The following is a 27,037-nucleotide window of genomic DNA, read 5'->3' as shown; positions in this document are numbered from 1 at the left end:
CTTTATCTACCTGCATCTCCACAGCCACCATTCCTTCCCTTCTTTCCATCCTCCCTCCACCACAGGGAAAAAGAGAAAAAGGGAAAAAAAAAATAAGGCTGAAAAAAAAAAAAAAAAAAAAGGCTGTGGTACATTAAATTGCTACAGGCACAAAATTCCCAAAGGCAAACAGAAAAAAAGCTTGGAAAAAAGTGCAGGGAACCAGAAATTCTGGGTATGGATGCAGGAACTGTGGCAGTGGAGCCATAAGCTGGCCTTGGGGAGCAAACCACTGGAAAGAAGGCACTGGTCAGCAACTGAACCACTCTAGTCCTCTGGCTCCATCCATGCTGCTCCTGTCCCTTTCCTACATCATGATCCAGGGCAGGACCCTCCGTCCTTTCATCCCCATGGACCAGCCCCGAGCAGGTGGCAAAGATACAATGAGTGCAAACAGGCTGCACATCCCAAATCACTTTGCACTGACACAGAATTCCAGACTGCCTTTTTTGAAGCATTTGTTCTTTTACACTGCAAAAACATCCAAGGACATCTCATTTCTTTGGACCTGCAGATTTTCCCCGCACGCTGAGGCCGCTGTCCGTATGTCTGTATGTCCGTATGTCCGGGAGTGACGGTGGGGCAGGAAGGTGCAGTGGAGCACAGCGTGGCTGCCTGGCAGTGCGGCAGGAGCGGCGTGCTGTGACACAGCCTTTAGTACCGCAGATGTGTTTGATGGCAGGAACCGTTCTGGAGATGGGAAGGAGTGTGTTTATCTGGAGCACAGCCCGTGTTAGTGCAGCTGTCAGACGTCTCCACCTCCCTCTCACCTGCACAGGCAATACCTGGTGTGTCATCCTGGCATTCTCTCCTCAGCTTGGCAACCCCTCCCCCTCAATTCCTGTCTACCTGTTTCAATGGCTCCAACGCTGTTTCACAACAGCAACACGTCACTCACTGTGAGCCATTACTAAAACACAACCCCTCCAGCTGTGAGTTCAACAAATGTCGTTTGTCTCCTCCCTTCCCTTCGCCTGTTCATACCGGTCCTTTTCTGTCCAACAACAAATCCTACCCCCTGTGTGCCTGCAGCTACCATCTCCTGGCCCACAAGTCACCAACAAAGCTCACTGCTTTGGCACTTCTGTCTCAGTCACTCCAGATCCACCCCTGTGCACAGCCTGAGCACCCTCCCCTGCAGCTCTGACAGCTAAGACTTGTCCCTCTAAGTTCTCCTCCTGTTACCACAAAGAAGGCCCTTAGAGGATGGGAGGTTGCTGGACAAGCCTCTCTGCTTCCAAGAACCCCACCTTTTGGGTTAAATTCAGATGCCTTCAGCAGATAAAGTGTCTTTATGATGATGAGACCCAGAGAGAGGCAGGTGCACTCCACTTTGATGGCCATTTCTATGGACACAGTGGCCTGGTGAGGACTGTTACAGAGCACCTGAGGGCTGACAGGCCACGACTCCTGCCCCCCTGCCCCACCAGTATCCACACACCCTGACATCTACAAGCCTGTCACCCCTCTGCAGAATAACCAGTGGGCCCACTCCTCGCTGGTGACAACCTCCAGCAGTGACACACACAGCTCTGGCCAACTCTAGATCTACTGGATTTTTACAACCAACTGCAGAGCTGCTTGTGTGCTGGGCTGGCAGCTCAGAGCCCAACACCCATCAATGTAACACCCACATATTGCTGACAGGTCCAAAAAATTACTCCCGGCTGACGTGAGAAGCCAACTCTCACACTGCACCTGCCTGCGCTGACCAAACAAGGGGACGGTTCCCCTGAATATACCCCAAAATGCTGAAATCATGTGGCTCTAAAAAGAAAACCTCTAGAAGAGGTCTGAGGAGATACATCACTGTCCCCATGTCTATGAAACCAGGGGAATTACAGACAGGAGGGAAGGTTCCCCACCAGACAAAGGAGGTAATTTCCATTACAAAGAGAGAGAGAGAGGGTGCTGGAGTGAAAAGCTTCATTAGACTCCAAGAGGCAAAGTGATGGCAGTATACCAAGGTCACTTCTAATTTAGACCATCTAATTGGCAAACATGGCTCCAAATGGCTATCATCTCACAGGGCTCAGAATTAATGAAGCCCGATTATTTTCATTACCTTCATCCGAGATGGAGAATGAGACACAGAGTGAGAGGGAAAGGGGGGAGAGGGAGGGGGCGAAAAGGAGGGAGAGAGAAAAATTGAGTGACAGCAGAAGGGAGAGAGCAATAAGAAAAGACAATGGGAAAGAGAGTAAAAATGTAAAGATAGCAGGAGGGGGAAGTGAGATGCTAGGGCTGGGCAGGAATGACTCCAGGAGCAAAGGAGAAAAGAAAAAGATGGAAAGATAACTGGAATACTGGGAAGATGCCGTAAACTGAGGAAGAGAAAGCTGACAGCAGAGATGACGAGACAGAAATGTGCAGAAGGATAAGGCTGGCTGCGGGAGGAGGGAGAGCTCCCACTCCCAGAGGCTCCTGGGAAGCCATCCTCTCTCCCAGCTCCAGCCCATCCGTCTTGTCAGTCGCCTGCGCGGGCGAACTGCACTTCACCCCATGGGCCCAGGCGGAGGCTATGATGGGAAAGGTGGCACCTGGCCCTGCTCAGAGAGGCTGAGATGCCACAGAGAGAATTTGGCTACGTTCATCCACCAGCCCCACGTAAGGGAAGCTGCAGGAGATGGGAGGACAGTGTGAGCCCCAGCCTCTGTCCCTGTGTGGCACTGGGGTACGGCATGTGCTCTGTTGCTCAGGCAGCCCCGCCAGCCCCTGTCCCTGCGCTGGGGCCAGCGGGAGGACACGGGGGTCCCATGGGACAGCCAGCCCGGCTGCTCACTGATATGAAAAGGAGGGAGCACGACCAGGCAGCCTGGAGATGCTGAGCGCAAGCAGGAGCCGTTACCATGGCAACAGACATATTAGACACTGCAGGTTCCTGAACGGCGTCTGATAAGGTGTTATTAACTGGAGCCTCCTCCAACGCTGAGCAGAGACGCTGCGTCGAGAGGGACCTGGCTCTCAGTCACGGGGCTGCCATTCCCTCACCGCGGCGCTAACGCCTGACGCGCGCCTCAAACCCAGACAGATCTTCCTGAGAGTGAGCAAACAGGACCCTCCGATGCTGCCCTGCTCTGCACAGACCACACTGATGGCTCAAAATCTTGTCACGGAATACAAAAAGACCCGCCTTCTTCATCCCATTCTGTGGGACTGGAGGAGGAGAGGCAACCCTCACCCCTATGTGTCTCTAGGTGCCAAAGGGAAGAAAGGTGGGAAAACAAGGAACAGGCTTGAGGATGAGTATGGTGGCTGGGCCAGTGTTTGCTGATGCTTGCAGAGCCCTGTGGCCCTACACTAGCACAGCAGGTGGGCTCAGCTAAAGGACTGTGCCTGCCCTGCTCTGCAGAGTGTCCTGAGCTCCGCCACGAGGGGCTGCTTCCATTCCCTTGTACCCTGGGGGACACAGATGTGTTTGAGGACAGACCAGCCCAACACTCCTGCTCCAGACCACACATCCTGCCCAGGCACCCCTGTCTGGCTCAAAACAAACCCCTCCACACCAGCATGACAGCTGCCCCAAACAAACTGGTTACACCCACTGGCCTAGGGAAGGGGCTTGTCTTCTGCTCTCTGTTCTTAGAAAGCCAGAACACCTGCCACCAAACGTAGTTAAGAGGTGAACAAGGGCCATTCAAACCCTTAGAAGGTATTTATACACTTGAGCAGCACCAATGAAATGGACACAGGTCACAGAGGCTGTGGTCTGTGGGATAGGACGGCTCTGACCCAGATGCACAGCTGGCTGGCTGGGCAGAGCTATGTCCTGAGAAGCCCTGAGGGGACAAGCAGCTAGTAATGCAAAGCAGGAAGATAAGAGCACAGAGGCACTTACAGAGTAGGAACTGGAACAGGCTGCTCAGAGAGCCTCTGGAGTCTTCTTTCCTGGAGATACTCAAATGCAGTCTGGACACAATCCTGAGCAACATACTCAGGGGACCCTGCCTGAGCAGGGAGGCTGGCCTGGAGCAACTCCAGTGGTCCCTCCCAAGACTACTCATGACTCCATGACTTCTGTCTTTGACAAGGAGTCACAAAAAGAATCACAGAATCATTAAAGCTGGAAAAGACCCTTAGTCTTCCAAGTCCAGCCATCAACCCAACACCACCACCATGTTAAACTGTGTCCTCAAATGCCATATCCACATGATTTTTGAACACCTCCAAGGATGGTGACTCCACAGGTCCCATAGGCAGCCTGTGCCAGGTCTTTCCAGCCCCTTCCATGAATTAATTTTCCCTGATATCCAATCTAAACCTTTCCTGGTGCAGCTTGCAGCTAGTCCTCTTGCCTGTCACTTGTATGGGAGAAGAGACCTACCCCACCCGGCTCCAGCCTTCTTTCAGGGAGTTGTAGAGAGGAAGAGTGACAGAAAGAGAAGACAAGAAAACTGTAAAAGAACAGCTGGGCCATGCTTGGAAGATGTCACAGGAGGGAGCTGGTGAAGAACATGGGTGTTACAACAAACACCGTGTTATTCACCCCCAGTGCCAAGAACCAGCAAAGAAGGGAGAAAACAATCAGAAACAGAGTGCAAGAAAAAAACACAAAGAGAAAGAACTGGCAGGAATCAAAATAAACACTTATTTTATATACATGATGACAAGTTCTCGCATCATTTGCAAGGTAGACATTACCTTGCAAATATTATACCAAAGAAGCAACACAAATCCAATATATCCCATCAACTTCTGCATCTTCCAGAAGCTTTTGCACCAGCTGCCACCCCATGCACTGACCTCATCAGGTCTAGAAAATTATATTTATCCTGATTTCACAGGGAAATCACTCAACAGTTGAGCTTCACGGGGCTCAAGCAGAGACACAACATCCCAGGATGCAGCACACATTGACGGCAGAGCTCTGACAGGTGAAGGAGCTGACCACCACAGCAGCTCCCTGCTCCTCACCTCTGTGGGGCTGGCAGTGGACGTGCCAGGACGGCGGTGGCCAGGCTGGGGTGGCAGCAGCCTTGCTTGCCTACACAGCCACTTACCGTCATGATGAGTTTCTCGACACAGTCGGGTGACACGCTGTGCAGGTGGGTGAGGTGCAGCTGCAGGTGGATCTTGTTGTTCAGCATGTCCTGGCAGAGAGGGCAGCGGAGCATGGGCTGCACTGAATGCTGGGTCATGGCGTGCACCCGCAGCCGGTTCACGTCTGTGTTGCTGTACTTGCAATATGGACACTGGTACATCTGTGGAGCAACAAATGAATCACACAGCTCTTCCAGGTGCTACTTTCCTCTCTTACAGCCAGGCTTCAATAATTTGGTGCCTTCTACCACCAGTTACTGCCTTTCATCCTCTTTCTCCCATTTTATTCTTTGCTTTTGGCAAATTGGAAATGTATTACCTGCACAGAGAGATGGGTTCTTCTGCCTTACCTGCTCTGATTTGGTCTCCTCTGAAGTTTTTGACCACTTAAAGGAGAGAGGCGACTCAGAGCTGCTGGGAAATGATATCCGCTTAGAGGACGCTGGAGGCTCTGTCAGCTCCTTCTCTGGCTGGCTGGCTGGTGCTGCAACAGAAAGCAATCAGCATCAGGACACCCCAAAGAGGCCTAGGTTGGACAAAGACAGGGCTTACGTTACTGACTGACACACACCCTAAGGACTTGGAGGATGAAACTGAGGACTGACCTACGTCCTGCAACGCACACCTGGCCAAAACCAGTTCCTTCTTGGTGATCTCCCACAGCAAGGGAACTGTGCCACTGGTGGCTGGAAGCAGAAGGACCTCAGCTGTTTCTGGGGGATGCTTACAACCTGCAGGTGCAGGAGACTGTGGGCCTGTGGCTGCACTGGATACACAAATGCTTGGCAAGATGGTGAAGACCCATGTGTCACCTCCAGCAGCAGCTGGACTCACTCGGTAAGGTAGAGCTCATGCCCCTGGCTGACCCAGGACATTCCACATACACTCTGAAATGCGTTTGCCCTGGAGAGGGCTGGTGCTTGTGGCTGTCAGCCCAACCAATGGCACCCGTGCTGGCAGCAGTGGCGCTACTGGATGGCTCTGGCCAGCTCAGACCATGCCTCCAGAGGAATGTGCAAATCTGGTGCTTCCTAGTACATGGTCCTGACAAAATCCCAATTCTGGCAGGACCCAGCCAAGGGACCCAAACACTCCCACTGTGATAAGCCGAGAAAAGGCCATTTTATTCCAGCCAAACAGAGAAATGCAAATGAGCTCTAAAGTCAACAGCAAAACACTCCACGAGTTGTGGCACTGGGAGACGCACATCCCTGACCTTTCTCCTCCCCCGAACCCTGGCTGCCTTCAGTACATAAATTTGTGGGACATCTATTATTTAAAAACTGTAAGGACAAGTATATTATACACAGCCCCCGTCTCCTCCTCCCTCAACACACATTCATAACGGTACTTTAATCTGTCTGGAATCGACTTCAAACCCATTTCGCCCTTAATGGGAGTTATTCATTTTCACTTGAAAGGTAATATCTGACAGCTGGATATTTAATATGATGGATCAGCTGCCGATTAACAAGGCGCTGTAGCATTCTCAGGCCAGTCCCCCATACTCTTTCCCCTTTCTCCTACTCAACTTGTGAACCCGCTGGTATCTGCTCCTTGTTTCACATGATACCATCAAGAGTCAGATCCCAGCAAACTGCTTCCTTCCCAAAGACCCTTCTGTGCATTGGTATGAGCAGTATTTCCAAACATACCACATCACAGTGGAGAATACAATTCCCATTTCTAACTACCTTCCCTGCCAGTCCCCATCTCTGCATTCAGCTGAATAGAGGCAAAGTATTACAAACAGGTAGCAGTACTGCCAGAGGGAGGCAGGGATTAGAGGATTTGATCTGGGACTGCTGGATTTCTCCTGGTAGGCTTGTCCATACTGAATGGGCTTGGAAGTGATCTTGTTCCCCACAGCACTGCTGGCTGCATGCCTGGTGCTTCATGCCTGGCTGGGCAGCAGCCCCCATGTGTACAGGTACAGTCCTGGCTGTACCTGAAACAGAAACCCCAGGACTCTGCTGTGCTGCCAGTTCCAAAAAAACGTCTAAACGACGGGTGGAACGAGTTTGCAGTGTCAGTGCTGACAGACAGACACCATCACAGATTCTGCTCTGCTCTCACAGAATGATGGGCTGCTCCACTCAGCTTGCTCCTTGAACCGAGACTCTCCCTGGGGTTCAGAACTGCAAATGGCTTAAAGATGTCTGCAGGGCCAGATCTTCCTTGCTTCCTATAATAAATGTGCTTGGAGCATTAGGAACATGGCACCACTCTGCTGCTCCCTTGAGGAACACAGGCCCTCCCGGAGGGCTTGGGGAGAAGAGACCACCATCAAGAGCCAGCACTGTGGTGGGTGAAAGACCACCCTTGCCTTAAAATGCCCTGCCTGGTCAGGAGCCTGATTGCTGCTGACACTGTCCAGCCCTCAGTGTGACCTGGACACTGACCTGCTGGCCCCCATCAGCCTGCTGGCATGAGCAGCTGGAGACCCCCAGGGTGGTCTGGCACAGCTGTGTGAGTCCTGCTCCAGACCTGCACTGGGTGGGGATGACAGTGACAGTCACGGCTTTGGGTCCCTTTAGGTGTCTCTAGGTGGTGACTGTGGCTCCTGTCTGGTCCACACCGTGTCCCTGCACTGGGCACTGACCACTGCCAGCTGCTCACCAGTGGAGTGTTTTTGGATGCAGTGAATGAATTCAGCTCAGCCATCAGCTACCCCAGGCTGTGTAACACCAGCTCCAACCTTGGGAGTCACAACAGGGTATTTTCTCATCTCCTTTCTACTGTGAAGTAGCCTGCTTAGAATTAGTAACAGGTAATTAAAATGTACCATCTCCTAAGTGTCCAATTTCATTAAATCACTTGATCCAACCCCATAACCTTAATCTTTCAAAACTAGAATTATTGATGATTGTCCAGACCCAAGTATAACTGATTTGTTGCACACAGGATATTTATTTTAAGTGTTAGTTTTTGAGTTGACATCTCAGCTGGGAATTTTAATATCAAGACTGAAGTTTATTGTTGATGAACAGTCAAATGCACAAAATGACACATTCAGTCCACACCACAGATGATCAGAGGAATTAAGAACTCTTTGCTACCAGGAGAAATGAGGACACAGCTTGGCATCTGCCTACAGAGCTCTTAACATAGGCTGGGACCTTCTGTCTGTGCAGAGAGGACAGGACAGAATGTCCTGAGCTCCAAATGTCCAGAAGGCCACAGCCTTGAAGGGCTGAGTGACACTGGAGCACATGGAGACACTACCTGTGCCATGACCATGGCCAGCATCTTGCTTCCAGACCCAGGCCTCACAGGGCAAAGAAGGAATTTGGTTTAAAGTATGATGTACACCTGCATATTGGATAGTTCTGTTATTACTTTGACTCTTTAAATGGATTTAGTTCAGATTCACTGACTTAGAGGGAGACCTGCGTTTGTCATCAAATGTCCCCTAAAAGCCGAGTGTGATGTGGCAGGGCTGCCACAGCACTTCTGGAGATCCACTGATCTTCTCACTCTTCTCAGCAGCTCTGCTTTTCAGAGGAGGAGGGGAGATCCTCCCTGGGTATATTCCAGAGGTGAGTCAGGGGCAAGTGGGGCCTTTCCTTTGCTGGTTCCAGAGGCAAAGCCAGCACGGATCCCCTAAACTGCTGCTCTCCAACCTGGTGGGAAGGAAGTCATCACCCACCTCCTACCCATCAGATTCTTTTAGCTAAAGTATCACTGACAGTGCCTTCATCTAAACTTCCATCTCCCAACCAAGCAACATAATGGAAAAGCCAATTAAATGATTATTAATTCATGCTGCTTTCCGTAAGCCAGAGGTTCTCATCTCCCTGCATTCCGTAAACCAGCTTGCCGCTTGCCCTAGAAATTTACAGTGGGGTTTCTGCCATTGCCACTGATTTAAACACCACCAGCCTTCAAGAAACTCCTTGCCATGAAGTCTAGCCACTGGCCTGGGAAAGTTCTCAGTGAGACCAGGGAACTGTGCTTTCACTGCCTGATGGAAAATAGCATTCTGTATGTGGTGGTGCCTCCTTCTGCAAATCACTGAAATGTGTTCTTGGAGCCATCACCCAGCACCACAAGTCCTCGGACCAGTGGGAGCAGCTACTGTGCCACACAACCCTGTGCCATCAATGCCCAAGGCTTCTGCCCCCTGTGCCCTCACAGCACCTGTGTGTCTCCTGACATCCAGGGCTAGTTTATCTGTTTCATCCATGGCACTGCCATGAGGCAGGAACGGCCAGAGCCCACATGGGCTGCAGGGCACAGGGCACCCAGCGTTGCCACAGCACTGCCACCTCCTCAGTAACATACAGCCAACATTTCCTCCCCAAACACTGGGGAGGAAACAGTTAAACTGTCTGTTTAACTTGTCATTCCCTGAAGGAACTTCCATTCCAATCAGCTGCTGTATCCACACTATCAGGCCTGTGCACTACCTGTTGCTCTGCAGCAATTCTCAGCTGTGTTTGACAGTAACTCAACTGACAGGTAAATGCCCCACGCTCGGCGCACTCTGCACCCGTCCTTGCTGCTGCATCACAGCCCCAAAATGGCTGAATAATTTGTTTTTCTAATGCTGTGTCATACCTTCCCACCTGCAGCGGGTACCCACAGATGAATTACTATTAAATATTCATATCCAGAAGCTCCAGCCACCACCAGACTTCCCTGCCTTGCTCCATATGAACACCAAACACCCAGCAGATGCCTCTGTGAGATGCCAAGCAGCACCAGGGGCTCTGGGAGGTGGTGCTTTGCTTGGCACCACAGACCCCTCCGGCAGCCCACCTCTGTTCCTGCCCAGCATGCCCGGAGCTCAGCTGGCTGCTGCATCGAGCCACCCTGCCAGCCACGTTTCTGGGCTGGAGCTGCCACCCAGGAGCCTTTTGTGCTTCATATATTATTGGAAAAGCACAGTTATAGGCAGCCTCCCAGTCCTTCTCTCCCATCTCCCAGGTTTCCCTCGCTCAGGCACCAGTGCTGAGTGGCTCTATCTTGCCCCTTGTCCCCTTCCTCCCAGCCTCTCAGGCCCCCACAACATCCCGGCCATTAACTGCTCCACAAACGCCAGATATTAAAAAAAAGCAGCAAAAAGCAGCCGGGGGGAGGAGCGGGAATAGATTTCCGTCAGGATGTGCCTGACCTGTTTTTTTCAATTTCAGTAATTAGAAAGGCAGTCGGCCTGTAGGAATTATTCATAAACTGCAGGAGCTGTGCAGTATACATTTATGTTAAACATGTCAAATCCAATTGAAATCATGCCTGCCAGCACCATACTCCATAAACACACTTTTCTGCAACAATTTCCCAGCTCTCAGCAACCCATTAATACTTCCTTTAATAGCAATCTACCACAGATTCGAATCAGGGACGGTCCATTGCACTAATTGCTCTGTTAGGTGAGCATCATGGACTAAAAAAAATAGTAAAAAAAAAAATATAAAAAAAAAAATCATTAACAAAAATAAAAGCCCTTCAGGCCAGTCCTCCAGAAAGATTTCATTTCAATCTATATTTTAAGTAGACTTTGTTTCTTGTTTTTGTGGAAAAACCCCCGATATTGTCCGTGTACCCAACCAACAATGCATTAAGGAAGGCTCTGGTAGCTGGGTCACTGCTGGTGATGGGCTCCTCCATCAGAGACTTGAACCAGCACCACCCCAAATCTGAGAGGTCTTGCACTGCAATGAGCAGGGTTTCAGCTGAGTATCCATCATCTACATCCTGCCTTAAAAGTGGAGTTGGGATCAGCCACGATTCCTTTCCCCCCTTGCTGGTTTGCTTGGGGTAAATCTCACATTAGCCATGAAGAGATAATGTCTAACACTGAGTCATCAGGCACACAGCATCTCCCTGCTCCAGTGTGGACACAGTGCCATCTTCCAGAACCTTCCAGAAACCACAGAGTTGTCTGTAAAAATCAAGATCCAGTGAGTCCTTCTCAATGGAGCTTTTCCCATGTATATTCAATTGAAAAGCATCACCTAAAAAATTTCTGCTTCACATTATTACATTTTAAAACAAATACAAAGAATGAATCAATATATTTATTTTGCAGTTGAGACATTTTGACAAGTTTACAATGGAAACAGAGGTTTTCCCCTTGTTGCTGGCACTAACCCCAGCACAGGTTGTGCCTGGACTGTACCGAGCACGGTGCAGCCCCTCACCCCTGGGCTAGGGCAGGGAGATGGGCAAAGAAACTCAGTGTCTTGGTACAGATCTTGCAAACCTTTAAGGAAGTGGAAGAAATAAATCCCCTGTGTGCAGTGAGGAAGCACAAAGGGGAGTAAATTGCTGAGGAACTTAACAATCAAATTGCAGGTGGTGAGCAGCAGAAAGGTCTGTCCCGCTCCCCTTTCACAAGCCCCATCGCTGGCTTTCAGCCCACACCTCCTCTGCCCCCATCTCCATCTTTACAGAGCCACCTGGCTCTGAGGCTTCTCTGAAGGTCAGCCAGTCCATCCAAAGCAGGATCGACTGAGCCTGCCTCATTCCCGAGGCAGCTCCTCTCATCTTCTTGAAAGATCTCTGAGGAACCTTCCCAGAAAACCCACTCCAGTGCTTAAGCCACAGGCTGTACAGGAGGACTTTTAAAACTTTGTTATCTAATATCTATCTTTCACCCTTCAATTTAAGCCTTTTCTGTCTTGTTGTCTGTATCCTCAACATGTAGAACACATAATTTCCTTCCTTTCAGAAGCATTTCATGCACAAGACTTATCTTGTCCTCCTCTTTTGGTCTTCTTTTGGGTCAAATAAGCCTATTCATTCAATTTTCTTATCCTAACTGATACTGCTCTGTTCTGGGTTGTTCCTGCTGTCTGGGCTTTCTGAAATTGCTGCCCAGCCTCCCCAACAGCCCAGCTCAGGAATGGAGAGCTTTCGAGTACTAATGAAACCCACCAGTGGCACAATACAGTCACCTACACCGTGATGTCTGTGCTTCATTTCAGCCTGTCCTGAAAAGTGGCATTGAAAGCCTTCCCAAGGAGACACTGACTCCAAACAGGACCTTCTTCATATGAAGGGAAATTGGGTCGTGTTGACATGATTTGTTCTTGACAAATCTGTGTCGACTGTTCCTCATCTCATTATCTTCCCATCAGCACTTACAAACAGTTGTTTGGTCAATTCCCAGGAAAATCTGGGGCAGAGATGGCAGGTGTACAGTTCCCCAGCCACTCCTTCAGTCAGGGACAAGCCCCGTGTCTGTCCCTCGCTGCAGCTCCCCTCTCCTCTGCGCAGCACAAGAGAGAGCAGCTGGCAGGTTTGATATGCTCCAGGCACTGTCTCCCAACACCCAGGTACAGTACAGCAGGTCAGGGACCACGTTCAGCATCACCAAGTGCTCTGCAGCCCTGGGAGCTGGGGATGGGCTCTCCCCATGCTGCTGCTGACACAGGCTGTGCTGCTCTGCTCAGTGAGGGAAATGCAAGAAGGCTTCATGCTCTTTAGCTTTATGACACTGTGGTCACAGCCTAACCCCTGCTGTGTCGGGAGCCTCCTCCTCCGAGGAGAGCTTCCCGGTACTGCCTGCTCCCCTCCCTGCTCACGGCTCCACCTGTATGGGTACACTTCTCTTCTGGAGCTGTCAGGTATAACCTGACCCTGTTTCTACTCCTTCCCATGTCTGAGGTCCAGCAGGACCTGTCAACACAGTCATATTCCTTGAGGGACTAGAGCAGAAACCAGGCCAAGGTATGGTGCCTGCTTTGCACAAGGGCTGGACATCAACAATTGGTAACACAATCTTGCTTTAAGGTTGAGGGTGGTGGTGTTATATGTTTGGAAGCTCAGCACCAGCACATCACACACACCTTGACTTCCACAAAGCTGGTCTCAAGCTCCATGGGCTCACATGCCTGCTCTGTGTCCTCCCCACACAGTTCCCTTTACAGACCCCGTGGAGCTGTCCCATTTCTGATCTGCTCCTTGGCTCACAAACTCTGGGTTAGGAATTTCACTGGCAGGGTGAAGAACTGAAACCATCCAGATTCAGAGTTTCTGGACAGAAAAGGGTAAAAAAAGTAGGCTCTTCACTTTTCCTTACGTATTTTGAGAAACAATTTTTGCACACAGATCAGCCTTTTTAAGTACTTCAGGATTGGGCAAAGACCCCTATTTACTCCTGAAGAGATTTAATCAATAAACAATACTTACATCTGTCTGTGACACTTCACAAAATGGTTGTGCTCAGGATCACACAACCGCACACAATGAACTGAGACTAAGAACCACCTACAGCCAAGCCAAATTGCATTTCTGGGTTAAGAATCAGTCTGCAATGGGAACGAACACACAGAGCAACCTCAGCGAGTGCAGCCCACACTGAGAGCACAAACTTCAACAGCCCACAGGGTCCAGCTTGTTCTCTTCACCGGTCAGGACACATCTTCCACTGACTGAGATGGGCTGAGATTACAACTGTTGAGGTGAAATACCACATTCCATTTTGGGAGGACAATGTGAGCCAAAGCATCTTTGTCTGGGGGGTTCACCAAGAGGCAACCATGAAGGCAGCAGGAGAAGGCTGCCTGGAAGAAGGGTGTCTGAGCAGATTGAGGCATTGCAGCGGCCAGTGCTGAGTCTGCCAACCAAATGGGACTTGGGACCAGAACTACTGAGTCCTGGGCCAAGAAAAATTAATGCCACCTTCAGCACCTTGGGTTCTGGACCCAGGCTGAAGTGGTCAGCAAGGGCCAGATGAGGGTGGAAGATGGGTGTCCCTCTCCAGAGTGGGACAATCATAGAATCATCAAATGATATGCTTAATCCAACCACGTGCTGGCTGCTGACAGGAGGGACTGTCCCCTTCTCCCTGCTCCTCTCCCAGCTGTTGATCCCCATTGCCCAGGTCTGGTCCCAGAGCACCCATGGCCCAGTGCCAGCCTGGGGCTCAGCACAGGCATGCATGACCCACCACAACTCAAACTATTATGACAAGAAGCTACACCTAAAGCCTTCACAGAGGATGACACTTATGTCACACTGCCACTGTCATGTTGTACTCAGCTAAAAAGGGTTTTGTGGACCACTGTTTTTAACACCTCCCGTTCCTGGCTTTAAAAAAAAGCCAACCAAACACCACCTCTGCTAAATCACAGAATCATACCTGTCCATTTACTCTGGTCCTTGTCCCCTCCACTCTCTTGCTCCTTGGCAGGCTCCTCAACATCACCAGCTGTTTCACTGGGCCCTTCCACATCTTCACTGGGTTCTTCTGAAAAAGAAAAGCAGAAAGTGTGACACAGACATGGAAGGCAGAACAGAAGAATAGGCAGCTGCCAATGAGAAAGCAGCAGCTAAGGCTGCACACAAGAGTTGGGTGGCAGGTACCTACATCACCCAGCGCTCTCCCAACACACCCGCTTTCTGTCAAGACAGAAACTGTAAAGAACTGAGAGATGAAGACGAAATGAAGAACCTCATCTACTTCTACCACCTGGAGCTACTGAGGTCCCCTAAGGTGACATGTACAGTGACATGGTTGTCTACAAAATAAAGTTCTACCCAGCCTCGTCAGGGATTACAGAAGCATCAGGGAGTGACTGGAGCCTCCAGCACCTTCAGCCTCATCCTTCCTCCTCATCCCCATCTCAAGCTCTTCGCACACAATGACAGGGTGCAGTAGTGACCCTGGTCACCAAGAGCCCACTGCAGACACATGACATCCCTCCTACTCAGAACAAGCTCGGAGCAGCTTGGTCTGCTGCAGCCCCAGCCCAGACACGAGGCACAGAGGAACTGCCAGCAGTCTTGCCTTCATCCCAGTAAGGGGATGAGCCTGCAAACCCAGGCAGCACCATGCAGGTGCAAAAGCATGGAGGAAACACTCAGTGAAGTGCCAAAAGCTCAGAACACAGAGCACCATGGTCCAGCCCATAACAACAGCATGGGCACAGTGTGTCAGCCTGGTGTGGGGCAGCTCCACTCCAAGGCACCTTGTCAGGTGGGACACTGGGAGTGCGAGCACTGTGGCTGCCAGACCCCTTACGCCAGGGTGTAACAGCCACATTATCATTTACTATTATGGGTATTAATGTACAGTCCCTGTAACTGACAGGGGTTACCCACCACTGGGCTAAAAAGGGCACTTTTAGGCCATTATACCCATTTTTAGGTAGGATAGTTTAGAATTTTAACTCACATTATCTGGTCATGGTAAACCCCATGAACCTGTGCTATCCTGAGATTTACCTGAACCACCTAATGGGTTCAAGCACCAACCCTCATCCTCCTCCTAACAAAGACAGCACTAGAAATTCAGATTAAAAATTTGTATTAGCAGCTTGCAGATACTCAGCAGTGCCTTTGAGGATATGACAGCCTAAATTGTGAGTGAGAGGGGAGATGGGTGGCAGTGCTGACAAAGGTGTCCAACATGTAGAAAGACACGTATCACTGGTGGAGGGGTGAGATGGGCAGTCTGCCATGTGAGCCAAGTGCTCAAGTTTGCTGGGAGAAGGGCTGTGAAACCAGAAGCTGGGTTCACATTTCAGAAATTAAAATTCCAATCTTTTTTCCACTCTAGGGAAAAAACATAACAAACCATCCCCACCCCAACCCCACCACATTGGTGCCTTCAAACCACTTCACACAGAGCAAGGCTGTCCCTTCAGCTGGGGCAGCCGCTGTGGAAACAGATTTTAGCTGGTTTTATAAAAAACCTTTGGTAATGTGTTTCTATATTTAATTTAAATCATTATTTTAACCATTCTCTCGTGGCTCAGGTGCTCTGAGGGCCCCCTGGACAGCATGAGGAGACGAACCCCATTGCCCATGGCCCGCAACTCATCGACCACTGCCCTGGCCCCAGCCCGGAGCCCCCAGCCCGGAGCCCAGAGCCCCCAGCCTGGAGTCCCCAGCCCGGAGCCCCCAGCCCAGAGCCCAGAGTCCCCAGCCCAGAGCCCCCAGCCCGGAGCCCCCAGCCCGGAGCCCGGAGCCCCCAGCCCGGAGCCCCCAGCCCGGAGCCCAGAGCCCCCAGCCCGGAGCCCCCAGCCCGGAGCCCAGAGCCCCCAGCCCGGAGCCCCCAGCCCAGAGCCCAGAGCCCCCAGCCCAGAGCCCCCAGCCCGGAGCCCCCAGCCCGGAGCCCCCAGCCCGGAGTCCCCAGCCCAGAGCCCCCAGCCCAGAGCCCCCAGCCCGGAGCCCCCAGCCCGGAGCCCAGAGCCCCCAGCCCGGAGCCCAGAGCCCCCAGCCCGGAGCCCAGAGCCCCCAGCCCGGAGCCCCCAGCCCGGAGCCCAGAGCCCCCAGCCCGGAGCCCAGAGCCCCCAGCCCGGAGCCCCCAGCCCAGAGCCCAGAGCCCCCAGCCCAGAGCCCCCAGCCCGGAGCCCCCAGCCCAGAGCCCAGAGCCCCCAGCCCAGAGCCCCCAGCCCAGAGCCCCCAGCCCGGAGCCCCCAGCCCGGAGCCCCCAGCCCGGAGTCCCCAGCCCAGAGCCCCCAGCCCAGAGCCCCCAGCCCGGAGCCCCCAGCCCAGAGCCCAGAGTCCCCAGCCCAGAGCCCAGAGCCCCCAGCCCAGAGCCCCCAGCCCAGAGCCCCCAGCCCAGAGCCCAGAGCCCCCAGCCCGGAGCCCAGAGCCCCCAGCCCAGAGCCCGGAGCCCCCAGCCCGGAGCCCGGAGCCCCCGGCCCAGCTGAACAACAAAGGGCGCCTGGCGCAGCGGCACTCCCAGCTGCGACCCGGAGGTGTCAGCATCGGCATGGGAGGAAGAGGAAGGGCGAGCCAGGCTCAGCCGCTGTCTGGGCTCTAACCTGAGCATGTGGAAATAATACGTGTCTTCCAGTGTGGTGTCTGGTTCGAGGGGAATAAAATAGGACATTCATAAGCAGTTACACCATCTGTCTTTACACCATCATCATCATCAACAAGGGAAAAAATAGCTCTTTAAAATGGATGAAAGCCCAGGCTGACAGTAACCGGAAAAATGTGAGCTATGAATACCAATAACGGGAGAAAATGATTAAAAAACAAGGCTACAAACAGCAAGTCCCCAGCACGCTGGGGCTGCAGCTCCCTGTGTCCACCCACCACCAGCGTGGACGGAGCCCCCACATCTCTGCAATGAGCACTCCACAGTCCAGCACCAGGAACGCTCCCCTCTGAGGACACAAACTGCCCCTGGCTCAACAACCTCTGCTAGGCAGAGGACAAGGAGCAGATCCAGCTGTAAACCCTCCTCCTGCTCCACCCTGAGCTGTCTTTTTTCTGAAAAGTGATTTTTCTAAAGCAGGACGGGAAGGGAGCAGAGTCTTAAGACATCTACCCAGGGAGGCTCTGAACCAGCTTGGGTAGGTCCTCGTACCATCCCTGCTGAGCTCCTTGCTGCCAGGGCCTCTGGCACAGAGCCCCAGGGAGGGGGAAGCGCTAACTCCATCTCGTGATCCCCTCCCAGCAGACTTCTCTGGAAGGCTGAGGCTGCTCTGCTCACCAGGCTCAGTCTGGCCTGTGGCACAGCCGCCAGTGTTCCCACTGGGGACAGCCACCCCTCCCCTGAGCTGGCTCTGTGTGCTGCAGTGAGCTCTGACCTGCTGAGAACTTGCCCACACCCATGTCTGACCCAGCTTCTACCAAGCAGCCCTCAGCACTGACAGCCAAAGCAGCAAAGCCCCTGCTCCTGAAAGGTCTGTGCCCACGCTCTCTGAAGACAGCTCCACGGTGCAGGGCAGGTCTGGGAAGCAAACACCTGTGTGAAGGCACCCAACCATCCCTCTCTGAGAACAAGGTCAGCAGCACATCTGGCAGGGAAAGGTCTGCTCCTCCCCTCAATCCACTGCACAGCACCAGGAGCTTCCACTGCCACTGCAAACTGCAGTCACTGTGCACAACCAGAGCTCACCACGTCCTCATGAAATGCCCCCAGGGCCCACCTAGAGCAGAGTGTGCAGAACACCCCGAGACCAGCTCCTGAGGCTGAACGAGCAGTGCTCAACAAGACGTAGGGAACTTTCTTCCAAACCACCACGACCCTTTTGCTACCACCTGACCCTCCCCAAAGCTGCACATGCTGTTTGGACTTCAGAGGTGCAAGACCTATCGCTGTGGGACCTGTATGGGGGAATCACGTCCCTGGGAAGTTGAAACAACACACACTGTGCAATGGTTCCCATGCCAGAGCTCCATCCCTGAGTCCATGGTGCTTTATGAATAACTTTTAAAGGGAATTTTTCAACTGCCAGTGCTCAGGTCAACACTGAGAGCAAGGAAGTGTAGCCCCTGGAGCCAAAGGAGCTGCTCTTCCATCCCAATTCACTTGCCCCACACAAAATCCTAGGCAGAGGCTTTGCTTCCTTCATGAATAAATCATTTTAGAGAGCAGTATTTCCTTTTAATTTAAAATTAAACCATTCACTAAGCTGGGGGGGTGGGGTGGGGGGGTGGGGGGAAGGACTGGGAAGAGCAGAAGAGTCTGGAAAATCACGAGTATCTGACTTCTGCAGAGGTCAGGGAACCTCTGACTCAGTCACACACCAAAATGTACCCAAACTGCTGCACGCCATCACACAGGATCACACCACTGAGCTCTGTCCCTTCCCAGACTCAGCAAGTTTGAGAGCTGAAGAAGTTGGCAATTGCTGATGGGATCCAGACCAGCTTGAACAGCTCAAGACCTCTCACCTCCTCTTATCCCAGCCAGGTTTTCCTTAACAAACCCAGATCTCTTATCCCAAGGGATAAAGGGCATTTCTGGGGTGGCGGAAATGTAGGCATGGGAAAGAGCGTGCGCTGCCTCTCCACCCTCCGGCAGGCTTGAGAGCTGAGAAACATTAGCTGTCATGAACCACAATCAAATCAGGTTTGAAATATTTAGCAGTGGCTTGGAAAATGTGGCGGTGCAGCTCTGACAGGCGAGATGTGCAGACACCCATTTTCCATTATAATGGAAATATCAAGCCTGTTCTGAATATGTATAACCTAGAAAAATGTATTGATTTTTCATTCGGCATTAAAAAAATGAAATACCCTGCAGCTGTCAAAAGCCTTTTGTTAAAAGCTCATCTTTCCTGGAATGAGGTTTACCAGAAACAAGTTTTAATTGTACATAGGGTCTCTGCTTTGGAACAAAAAGACTCTCTGACGGTCCCCTTTTCAGGGTAAGCAGCCAAAAAAGCCGGCAGAAAGACAGGCCTGAGCGCTGGCTGCCGCTGCGTGCGGCGGCTGCCGGGGAGCTGAGGGCTGGCTGCAGACCAGGGGGTGCCCACCTGCATCAGCCACACTTAACTGCTTTCAGCTGCTGCAAACCTGAGTCCCCCTGGGTAGAGAGGTTTGAGTTCACATGGAGGAGGAGGAGGGAGGTCCACAGTGGGTCGATGCCCTCCTACACCCTGGAAGCCCAGCATGAGCTCAGCTGTGCCCGAGCTGTGCCAGGGTCACGGTGCAGGGTCTGCTGCAGCTGACTCAGGAAGGGGTCACCAGGAGGCACAGGGAGGGCAGTCCCACCTCACGCCAGGCCCATGGGCCCAGGGCACTCTGCTGTGGCAACAGAGACAGAGCCCAGATGGGGGCCTGACCTCAGCTCCCACTCTGGATGCATGTATGTGCTGCAACACCATCTGTGCCAGCTCCTAACGGGATTACCCTACATCAGCCTCTTCATCCCTACTGCTTTCCTGAAAGGAAAAGCAGGACTCCAAGCAGTGCAAAGGCAGCACTAAGTGAGGTTATGAGAGGAATGCCACGGAGCTCCAGCCTGGATGCAAAGCTGGTGGATGAATCCCACCTGACAAAGAGCTGCAGGAAAACAATATAATACTACATGTACCTTGGCTTAATGACACTTGTTTCCCAGAGAGCTCCACTCCAGAGCGTGGCCAGAGCATCTCTGCAGCTTCCACTGACAAACACAAACTGCTGACTACGGCGTGCTCAGCTGACACAGACATCAGAGAGTCACAGAATTGTTTTGGCTTGGGAGGGACCTTCAAAACCATCTTGTTCCAAACCCCTGACATAAGCAGGGACACCCTCCACTAGACCAGGATGCTTCGAGCCCCATCAAACCTGGCCTTGAACACACCCAGGGATGGAGCATGCACAACCAAGAACCCCTTCCCTGGGAGAGCATCACCACTCTCTCACTCCCTGCAAACAAGGCTGTCCATGTTTTTTGCAAACTGGGCTGTGTTTTAAGCCAGAGAAACCCAACAGAGACTTACCCCCTTTAATTTCAGTAGGACTAGAAAGGTTGCTGTTATTTTCACACATGAAACATAAAAAAAAAGGCAAATTCCTTGAGCATGTTTGTAGTGGAGCGTGATGTGATTGTGTTGTCATTTATGGGAAATAATCGCAAGCCCATCTCTCCCTTTCCCCCCATTTTCCAGTCCAAATAACCATGAAAAATTACACTTCAATGTCAGGAGGACAACAAAGGAGGGGCTTTCTCCTGCGGCTTGACGGCTTTTCAGCCTCCCCTTTCTTGGACAAAAACTACCTTCAATTCTGTTTCATTTTAAATGTGATCTAACAAATGCATCTTGACAAGTTCCTTTCTCTTTTTCTTTTAAACAGTATTTTGCACAGTTTAACCTAGCTCCAAACTGGAATCAGCTGGAAAGGAGATGCATGCAAAAACACAAACACAGATCAAACAGCAAGACAAAAGAGCCCAGCTCCAGCTCCAGGTCTGCAGGGAGAGGACAGAGCGGTCTCCATACAGAGACCTGCAGGACAAGGGTCCAAAGACAAAGGGCACCCATGGGAGGAAGAGGATGGAGGAGTTGGATGGCAGAGGTGACAAGGCAGGAGCACAGGGAAGGTGCCTGGGGAATAGGTGCCCAGCCCCACTTTATGAGGGAATGCAACCCTGGCCTTCTGCTCAAGACACATGGTGGAACTACTCGAGCAGACAGTGGTAGGTTTTGTAGAATTATGGAACCCCCTTAGGGTTGGAAAAGCCCTTTAAGATCATTGAGTCCCACTCTTCCTCCAGCACTGTCAAGGCTTCCACTGCCTCAGGTCCACAAGTACCACATCCACATAGGTTTTAAATCCTGCCAAGGAGGGCAACTCTACCACTGCCCTGGGTAGCCTGCACCAGGGCTGGGCAGCCCTTTCCAAGAAGGAATTTTCCCAATACATGACCTAAACCTCCCATTTCCCCTCATCCTGTCGTTTGTTCCTTGGTAGAAGAGCACTGCAGGCCCTCAGCAGACTGTGCCAGCAGAGCAAGAGATGATTTGTGCTCACTGGGAATATAGGCTCACTTCAGAAAAACCATGGAGATCCACAAACAAAACCAGTGCCAATGCCAAGCGGAAGTTAATAGCCAACTTTAGCAACTTTGCAGCAAGGTACATCTTGAGAACATTGTAACTATAACAAAAATGAGCTATAATTAATTCATGTTTAGCCTTAGGGGCTGAATATGCACAGGAGAGCTCCCAACAACCTTAACCCATCATCCTCACAAACCACATTTAAATGAAACACTAAAATGTCCTCTTTCTGTTTAATTTTTTTTAAAATATACAACTCCTACTCTGGTCTCCCTCTCCATGGTATTGCTCCAAGGAAAAGTTAATTAATGTCTTGCTGACCCTCTTTCTGCCCCTCCCCAGCTGTTTCCGAATCTCAGCATGTTTGGAGTTCTTTCAAGCTCAGCTAAAAACTTGGGAAAGCCGTAATTGCAGTGCCCTGGTTTATGGACAATTAAAATATCCCAGCAGCCCGTTGTAGCACAAGCTCCCAAGACAGACATGGGGCAGTGGAGGGCAGTGGTGGGGCTGATGCAGGGCAGGGGAGCAGGACACTTCAGAGCTAGGGGCTGAACATGCCCAGGAGGCTTGAGAAGGACACACAGCAGGCTGGACAGACACTTTGGTGCCACAAGGGCAATACCTGTGCAGATCCATTAGGCAGAATAAACGGCCTGGGAGAGCTGCAGTACCAAAGTTTTCGGTGTGAATGGTCATGGTCTCACTTCCCTGCAGAACGATGGAGGCCATGGCGGTGAGACAGCCCCTCGAAGACAGAGCCCCACTGCCAGTCCTGTCAGTCGAAAGCCTGCAGAGTGTTCACTCCCATACCATCACCCCTCTGCCAGCTCCCTCAGAGCTCTCTGATACCACACAGCACTGGGGCTGGTGCACAAGAGTGAAGTGAGCTCTTGCCTGCACAACAAACAGCTGCTGAGGAGAGCAGGAAGAGGACACCCCACAGCTCTGCAGCCATGGAGCTGTTCTTGAGGGCTTGAGGTCCCACATCACCCTGCACGCCAGGGATGGCCACAGCCTGGCCTGGGCTGTTCCTCCCTGGGTTTGGGTTAGTGGCACTGGCAAAACGTCAGTAATTGCTTTTCTCCTTGTACTAACGAGCTTTCAGCAGCAGCGACTTCAGCTTCCTGGAGCCAGCAGCCCCTTTTTCTCCACTCTCTTGGCTTCGGGTAATTGAAAGCGACTGCAATTTCAGCGCTGGCTCTCCAGCACTCAGCTGCACCGAGAGGTCAGGGAATGTCAAGTGAAGCCTTTCCACTCACCTCCCCACACACACCCACGGAGGCAGCACGTCCACGGCCCCGGGAATGGGCACAATCACAGGGGGAAGCCAGCACAGCCCCACTGCAGTGGGGACAGGCCACCCACCGCGGCCTCGCACCACAATGAGCTGCAGAGGCCTGCTGACCCTGCACGTCTTTATTTTCTCCCCTTTAATTTAAAGCAGCAGATGGGTTTCTTTTCAAGGAAACTATATGCTCATTCTTATTTTTCTTGCAGCATCACAAAACCCTTTCCCCTGTGATGTCCATGTCCCCTACACACACCAGGGAAGGACCTTCCCGTTGTCATCAGACCTCAGGTAACAACAGAGTATGGCTGCTCCAGCTCCCAAGTGAAACACAGAGGATCAAGAACAAAGGAAGAGCACAGAGCAGCTCCCAGTGAGACACGTGAAGGTACTGATGGCTCTCAAGCTGCCAGCCTGTGGCCAGGCAGGGAGGCAGCACCAGGTGGGCCATGCCAGTGGACTAGGCGGACAAAACCCTTCAGCCACCCCAGGATGGAGCTTGGTGCCTGCAGCCCCTGAGCCTGGCTCCTTCCCACTAACAGGGGCCTGTCAGGTGCTCTGGGGACTGGATCCACTCCTGGAACCTGGAGCAGGGCGCATGCACAGGTGGTGACTCCAGCAGAGGCCTGTGATAAGAATTTATTTCTCTCAATTACAGGCGCTTGTCCCCAGCCTCAGTTCATCAGCACAGCACAGCCAGTCAATGAAAGCCCTGTAACGCGCTAATCAGATGCACAGCGACTTCCCGCAGCTGCCGGCCGCTCCTAAAACAAGTGGCAACTTTGGGATGTGGGTTTCCAGTCCTGCCCTCTCTCTGCTCCCTGTGCTCTGTCTATGGCCAGGCCAGAGGTGGTTCCCCTGCCAGGTCCAAGGTGTTGCCTTGTGCTGCACGTGTGTGTGGAGGGGCAGGTAATCCACTGCTTTATCACCATGCCCACAGGAATCCCCCTGTGCCAGGAACTTCCAAGGATGAATTACAGATTTTCAGATTAAGTTTTTGGGGTTCCATTTGCATTTGATATAAAGTACTTTTTCCCCTCAGCCTGAAACCGTTCTGAAATAACTGGCAAATATCCTGAGCAGACAGAGAAGGGTCTAAATACCACCCTCACAGAGCAAATGTAAGATGAAAATGCCAGGGAAAAATCACTGCTGAGTTCCGCTCTGGTGTCCTCAGAAAAACAGCACCTCTGCTTTTGGAAACCTCTGTTGAAAGTGTCAGGCTGCACGTGGCAGGTGCAGAGGGAGGGCTGTGTGCCCAGGACAGGGTGACGTCCCCTGCTCTCTGGGATACCTCTGGGCTGTGGCCATTTGGTTTAAAATAAGCAAACAAACAGCCCATCCCCTCCTTCCCCATCCAGAGGGAGCCACAGGAAAAGGCTGTGAGCTCTGTGCTGTGCCCCAGTCTGGCACAAGCCATCCCTGCCCCAGCACCTCCACAGAACCTCCGAGGCACGGGGACACTCCCTGCAGCCTGCTCGAGAGACTATCGATTCAACACACACTTGGTGCCTTCAAAGTTGTTTATGATCAATATGCAAATTGCCCATGGCATCGATCCGGTATTAATTTTCAATTAGGGAATCCACAAGGGGTCTCCCAGGGTCAATATCCAACAATCCAAGGTAACTCCACAGTGCAGCCTGTGGGACTGATGCTGCCCAGGGCCTAGGGATGTTCCTGCACCTCCCGTCCTGATCTCTGTGGACAGTTCTGATGCCACAGTGGTGCTGGCACTTGGGGCAAGCCCCTGGCAAGTGGATTTAGGCAGCAGCCTTCAACCTACCCGTTGTGTTACCTGTGTTAACACTGTGACTGGTACTGGTGGCATGGGAAAGCCCAGTGCACGGCTGTGCACAGCAGCATCTGCAGTTGGCAGTGGGTTCAGGGGTTCCAGCAGCTTCCCAGGGACACAGCAAGAACTCAAATGCTGCCTTACACCATGGAACACAAGTTAAGGAAACCTGAGACTCTTCAAAAACATAGAAGTGGGAAAGGTGCCCGTGTGTTACACAAAGGTTCCAAAAAGTGAAAGAAATAACTGAAAATACCTTGAAAATCTAAAGGATTTCATTCCCAGCAATGTGACCTATGCCACCAGCCACCCACCCAGCTCCCTCGCTTTGGGAGTGCTGGTGCTCCAAGCCTGTGGTTCATTGGAGAGGGGATGTCCCCTCCACAGTGGGAAGGTGATGTCCCCTTCACACCAGAGAGGTGATCATGTCTCCTTCCTACAGGGGAGGTGATGTCCCCTGTGCACCAGCCAGCCTGTGCCCACCCACGGCTCCACCACTCACTGCGCTAACCAGCACATTAGCTACCCAGGCTAATTGGTTTATGGATAACATTAATTACCATGTTGCTCATTAATGGATGAAATCTTTATTGGTTCCATTGATCAGCGGGACTTGTTAGCCGGCCTCCTAACCAATGGCGGATGTAACAAGCTCTCTTATTGGCATATCAATTAATGCAATCAATTTCTGGCCAGCGGCTGCCATCGCTTCCCTGCTTGTTAGACTGGGGGAGACAGAGTCATGTCAAGTAAGCATTTATTTAAAGGGTTTCTAATTCTTCTTGAGCTGACTTCCCAGCAGGCTTTCTGCCACACAAGGGTTTTCTGCCTCCAGAGACCTTCCCCTTTCCTCCCCTGCAGAATCAGATCTATGACAGTCCCTGCAAACTGAATCATTTCTGTGAAAATATTTATCGAGTCTGGCGAGTGGGAACAGCCACAGCCAGAGGTACAGGATTGACAAGTCAGACTGTGCAACTATCCCAATTTAACACACTGGGGAGATTGGCAGTAGCACAAAGCTGCTCCCCAAGGACAGATGGGCTCACCAGCCACGCCACAAAGCCCTCCTGCACATGGATTAATGCTAATTCCAGGGTCAGTTCCCCAAATTAGCATCATTTTGTCGGGAACAACAAGCCCTGGATACTTCTGCCCTATCCCACCCCCCTGAGCAAACCCAGACAATATCACATAAGGCTGCACCCACATCCCAAGTGGTGCTTGCAGACACTTCCTCTTCCTCAACCTGGAAAAGGAGAGTACAATCACACTGCTCATGGGAGGAATTAGCTGTAAAACCCATGGAGAAATGCCACGGGCTTATGTGAGCCTGACAGTCTTGGCAGACCAGTCCTGAGGAGGGTGGCACAGGGGATGCCCAATGAAGCAGCACAGAGCTGGTCATGGTGTGACAGAGACTGAGAGATCTGAGCTGTTCCCCCCATGAGCAAGAAGGGGCTTGCAGGTAACTGGACAGGAGGCCAATGATGTTCACAAGGAGTAAGAGCCTCTGTTCTGATTTCCAGATGTCTGCTCTGTTTTCTTTTGGGATGTTGGCCAGAGTATGCTCACACAGAGCTCAAATCCCATCCTACCAGGCTGAGGTTCCCCTGCTGACAAGAGGCCCCATGTATCCACAGCAATTCTTCCTGGCCTGATCCCCCCTCCGGATCTTCCCCCAAGTGATTGTGTAGGAAGGATCTTCCGCACCAAACACAATAATAAATCAAACTTTATCAGAGCAGAACTATAAATCTGTGAGGACTCCAATAATTTCTAGCCATGGGAATAACACCACAAAAGTACTTTTTAAACTAATTACTCAGATTCTGAAGTGCTGCCTTAATGAGCCTTCCTTCTGCCCAGAACTTGCTAAGAGAAAAAAAAAATCTACCTTCAGTACAGTAATTACTGCTTTCCCCTTCAAACTTCTAACTGGAGATCAATGCTGCATTTTAAGACTCATTGATTTACAATTAGCCTGGCTTTCCTGCTAAAGTGTTTTTAAAGCAGAGTTTACCTTTATTTTATTTTGAAATCTCAAAGATCTGGTTCTTAGGTTTTACATCCTCACGAGAGGTGTGCCGGGAGCTCATAAGGAGGCAGGCACACATCGGAACAAGAAAAGAAAACAGGCTTTGTTAGGCTGAGATTAGAAATAAGAGACTGAAATATTTAAGGGATAAAGATGGAAAAAGAAGAAAGAGGAAAAGAAACAAAGCTAGAGGAAAGGAAGAAAAAGTGGAAAAATAAATGTAATTGCAAAGAGACATAAAAATAAACTTCAGGCTAAGGAAGGAGAGTCACTGCTGGGTGGCTTGGAGCTCTCACTGCTCTGTTGTTCATCAGCATCCTCAGGAAACTCAGCAGCAGCTTTGTGCATCTCTGCAAAACAAAGCCCTGGTTAAAAGCAGTGCATGGTGGGGCGGCGCTTGCGCAGCCCTGGCTGCTGTGCAACCTGTCCCGTGAGGAGAGCACGAGGAAGTGAAGCCATTAAGAATTCCATGCTGATTGCTTCAAACATGTTTTCTCTATGCCATAAAGATAATAGCCTCACAGATACATCTGCCTGCTCTCTCCTGCCTCCTCCCATCCCAACATCATCTGTTTGGCATCCCCTGCCCTGGACTCCCAGTGTTGCAGCAGCTGGACACTGGGACTCACAAAGGCTGGGGGGTCTCCACACCT

At 51.6% G+C, this 27,037-nt stretch overlaps 1 protein-coding gene across 2 annotated transcripts in view; it reads right to left on the bottom strand.

Moving 5' to 3' along the window:
• The window catches only part of ZFHX3 (zinc finger homeobox 3), a 122,757-nt gene that overhangs the window by 14,041 nt on the left and 81,679 nt on the right, over positions 1–27,037 (bottom strand). For both annotated transcript variants that reach the window (XM_058845821.1, XM_058845822.1), the window contains exons 5-7: positions 14,168–14,275; positions 5,430–5,563; positions 5,040–5,240 (exon numbers count right to left, since the gene is read on the bottom strand). In XM_058845821.1, the coding sequence (XP_058701804.1) occupies positions 5,040–5,240; positions 5,430–5,563; positions 14,168–14,275 (443 nt within the window). The remainder of the gene's footprint in view (positions 1–5,039; positions 5,241–5,429; positions 5,564–14,167; positions 14,276–27,037) is intronic.

This window comes from Poecile atricapillus, chromosome 10, assembly GCF_030490865.1.
Source record: "Poecile atricapillus isolate bPoeAtr1 chromosome 10, bPoeAtr1.hap1, whole genome shotgun sequence".
Classification (NCBI taxonomy): domain Eukaryota; kingdom Metazoa; phylum Chordata; class Aves; order Passeriformes; family Paridae; genus Poecile; species Poecile atricapillus.
This window is presented reverse-complemented; position numbering and strand designations above follow the sequence as displayed.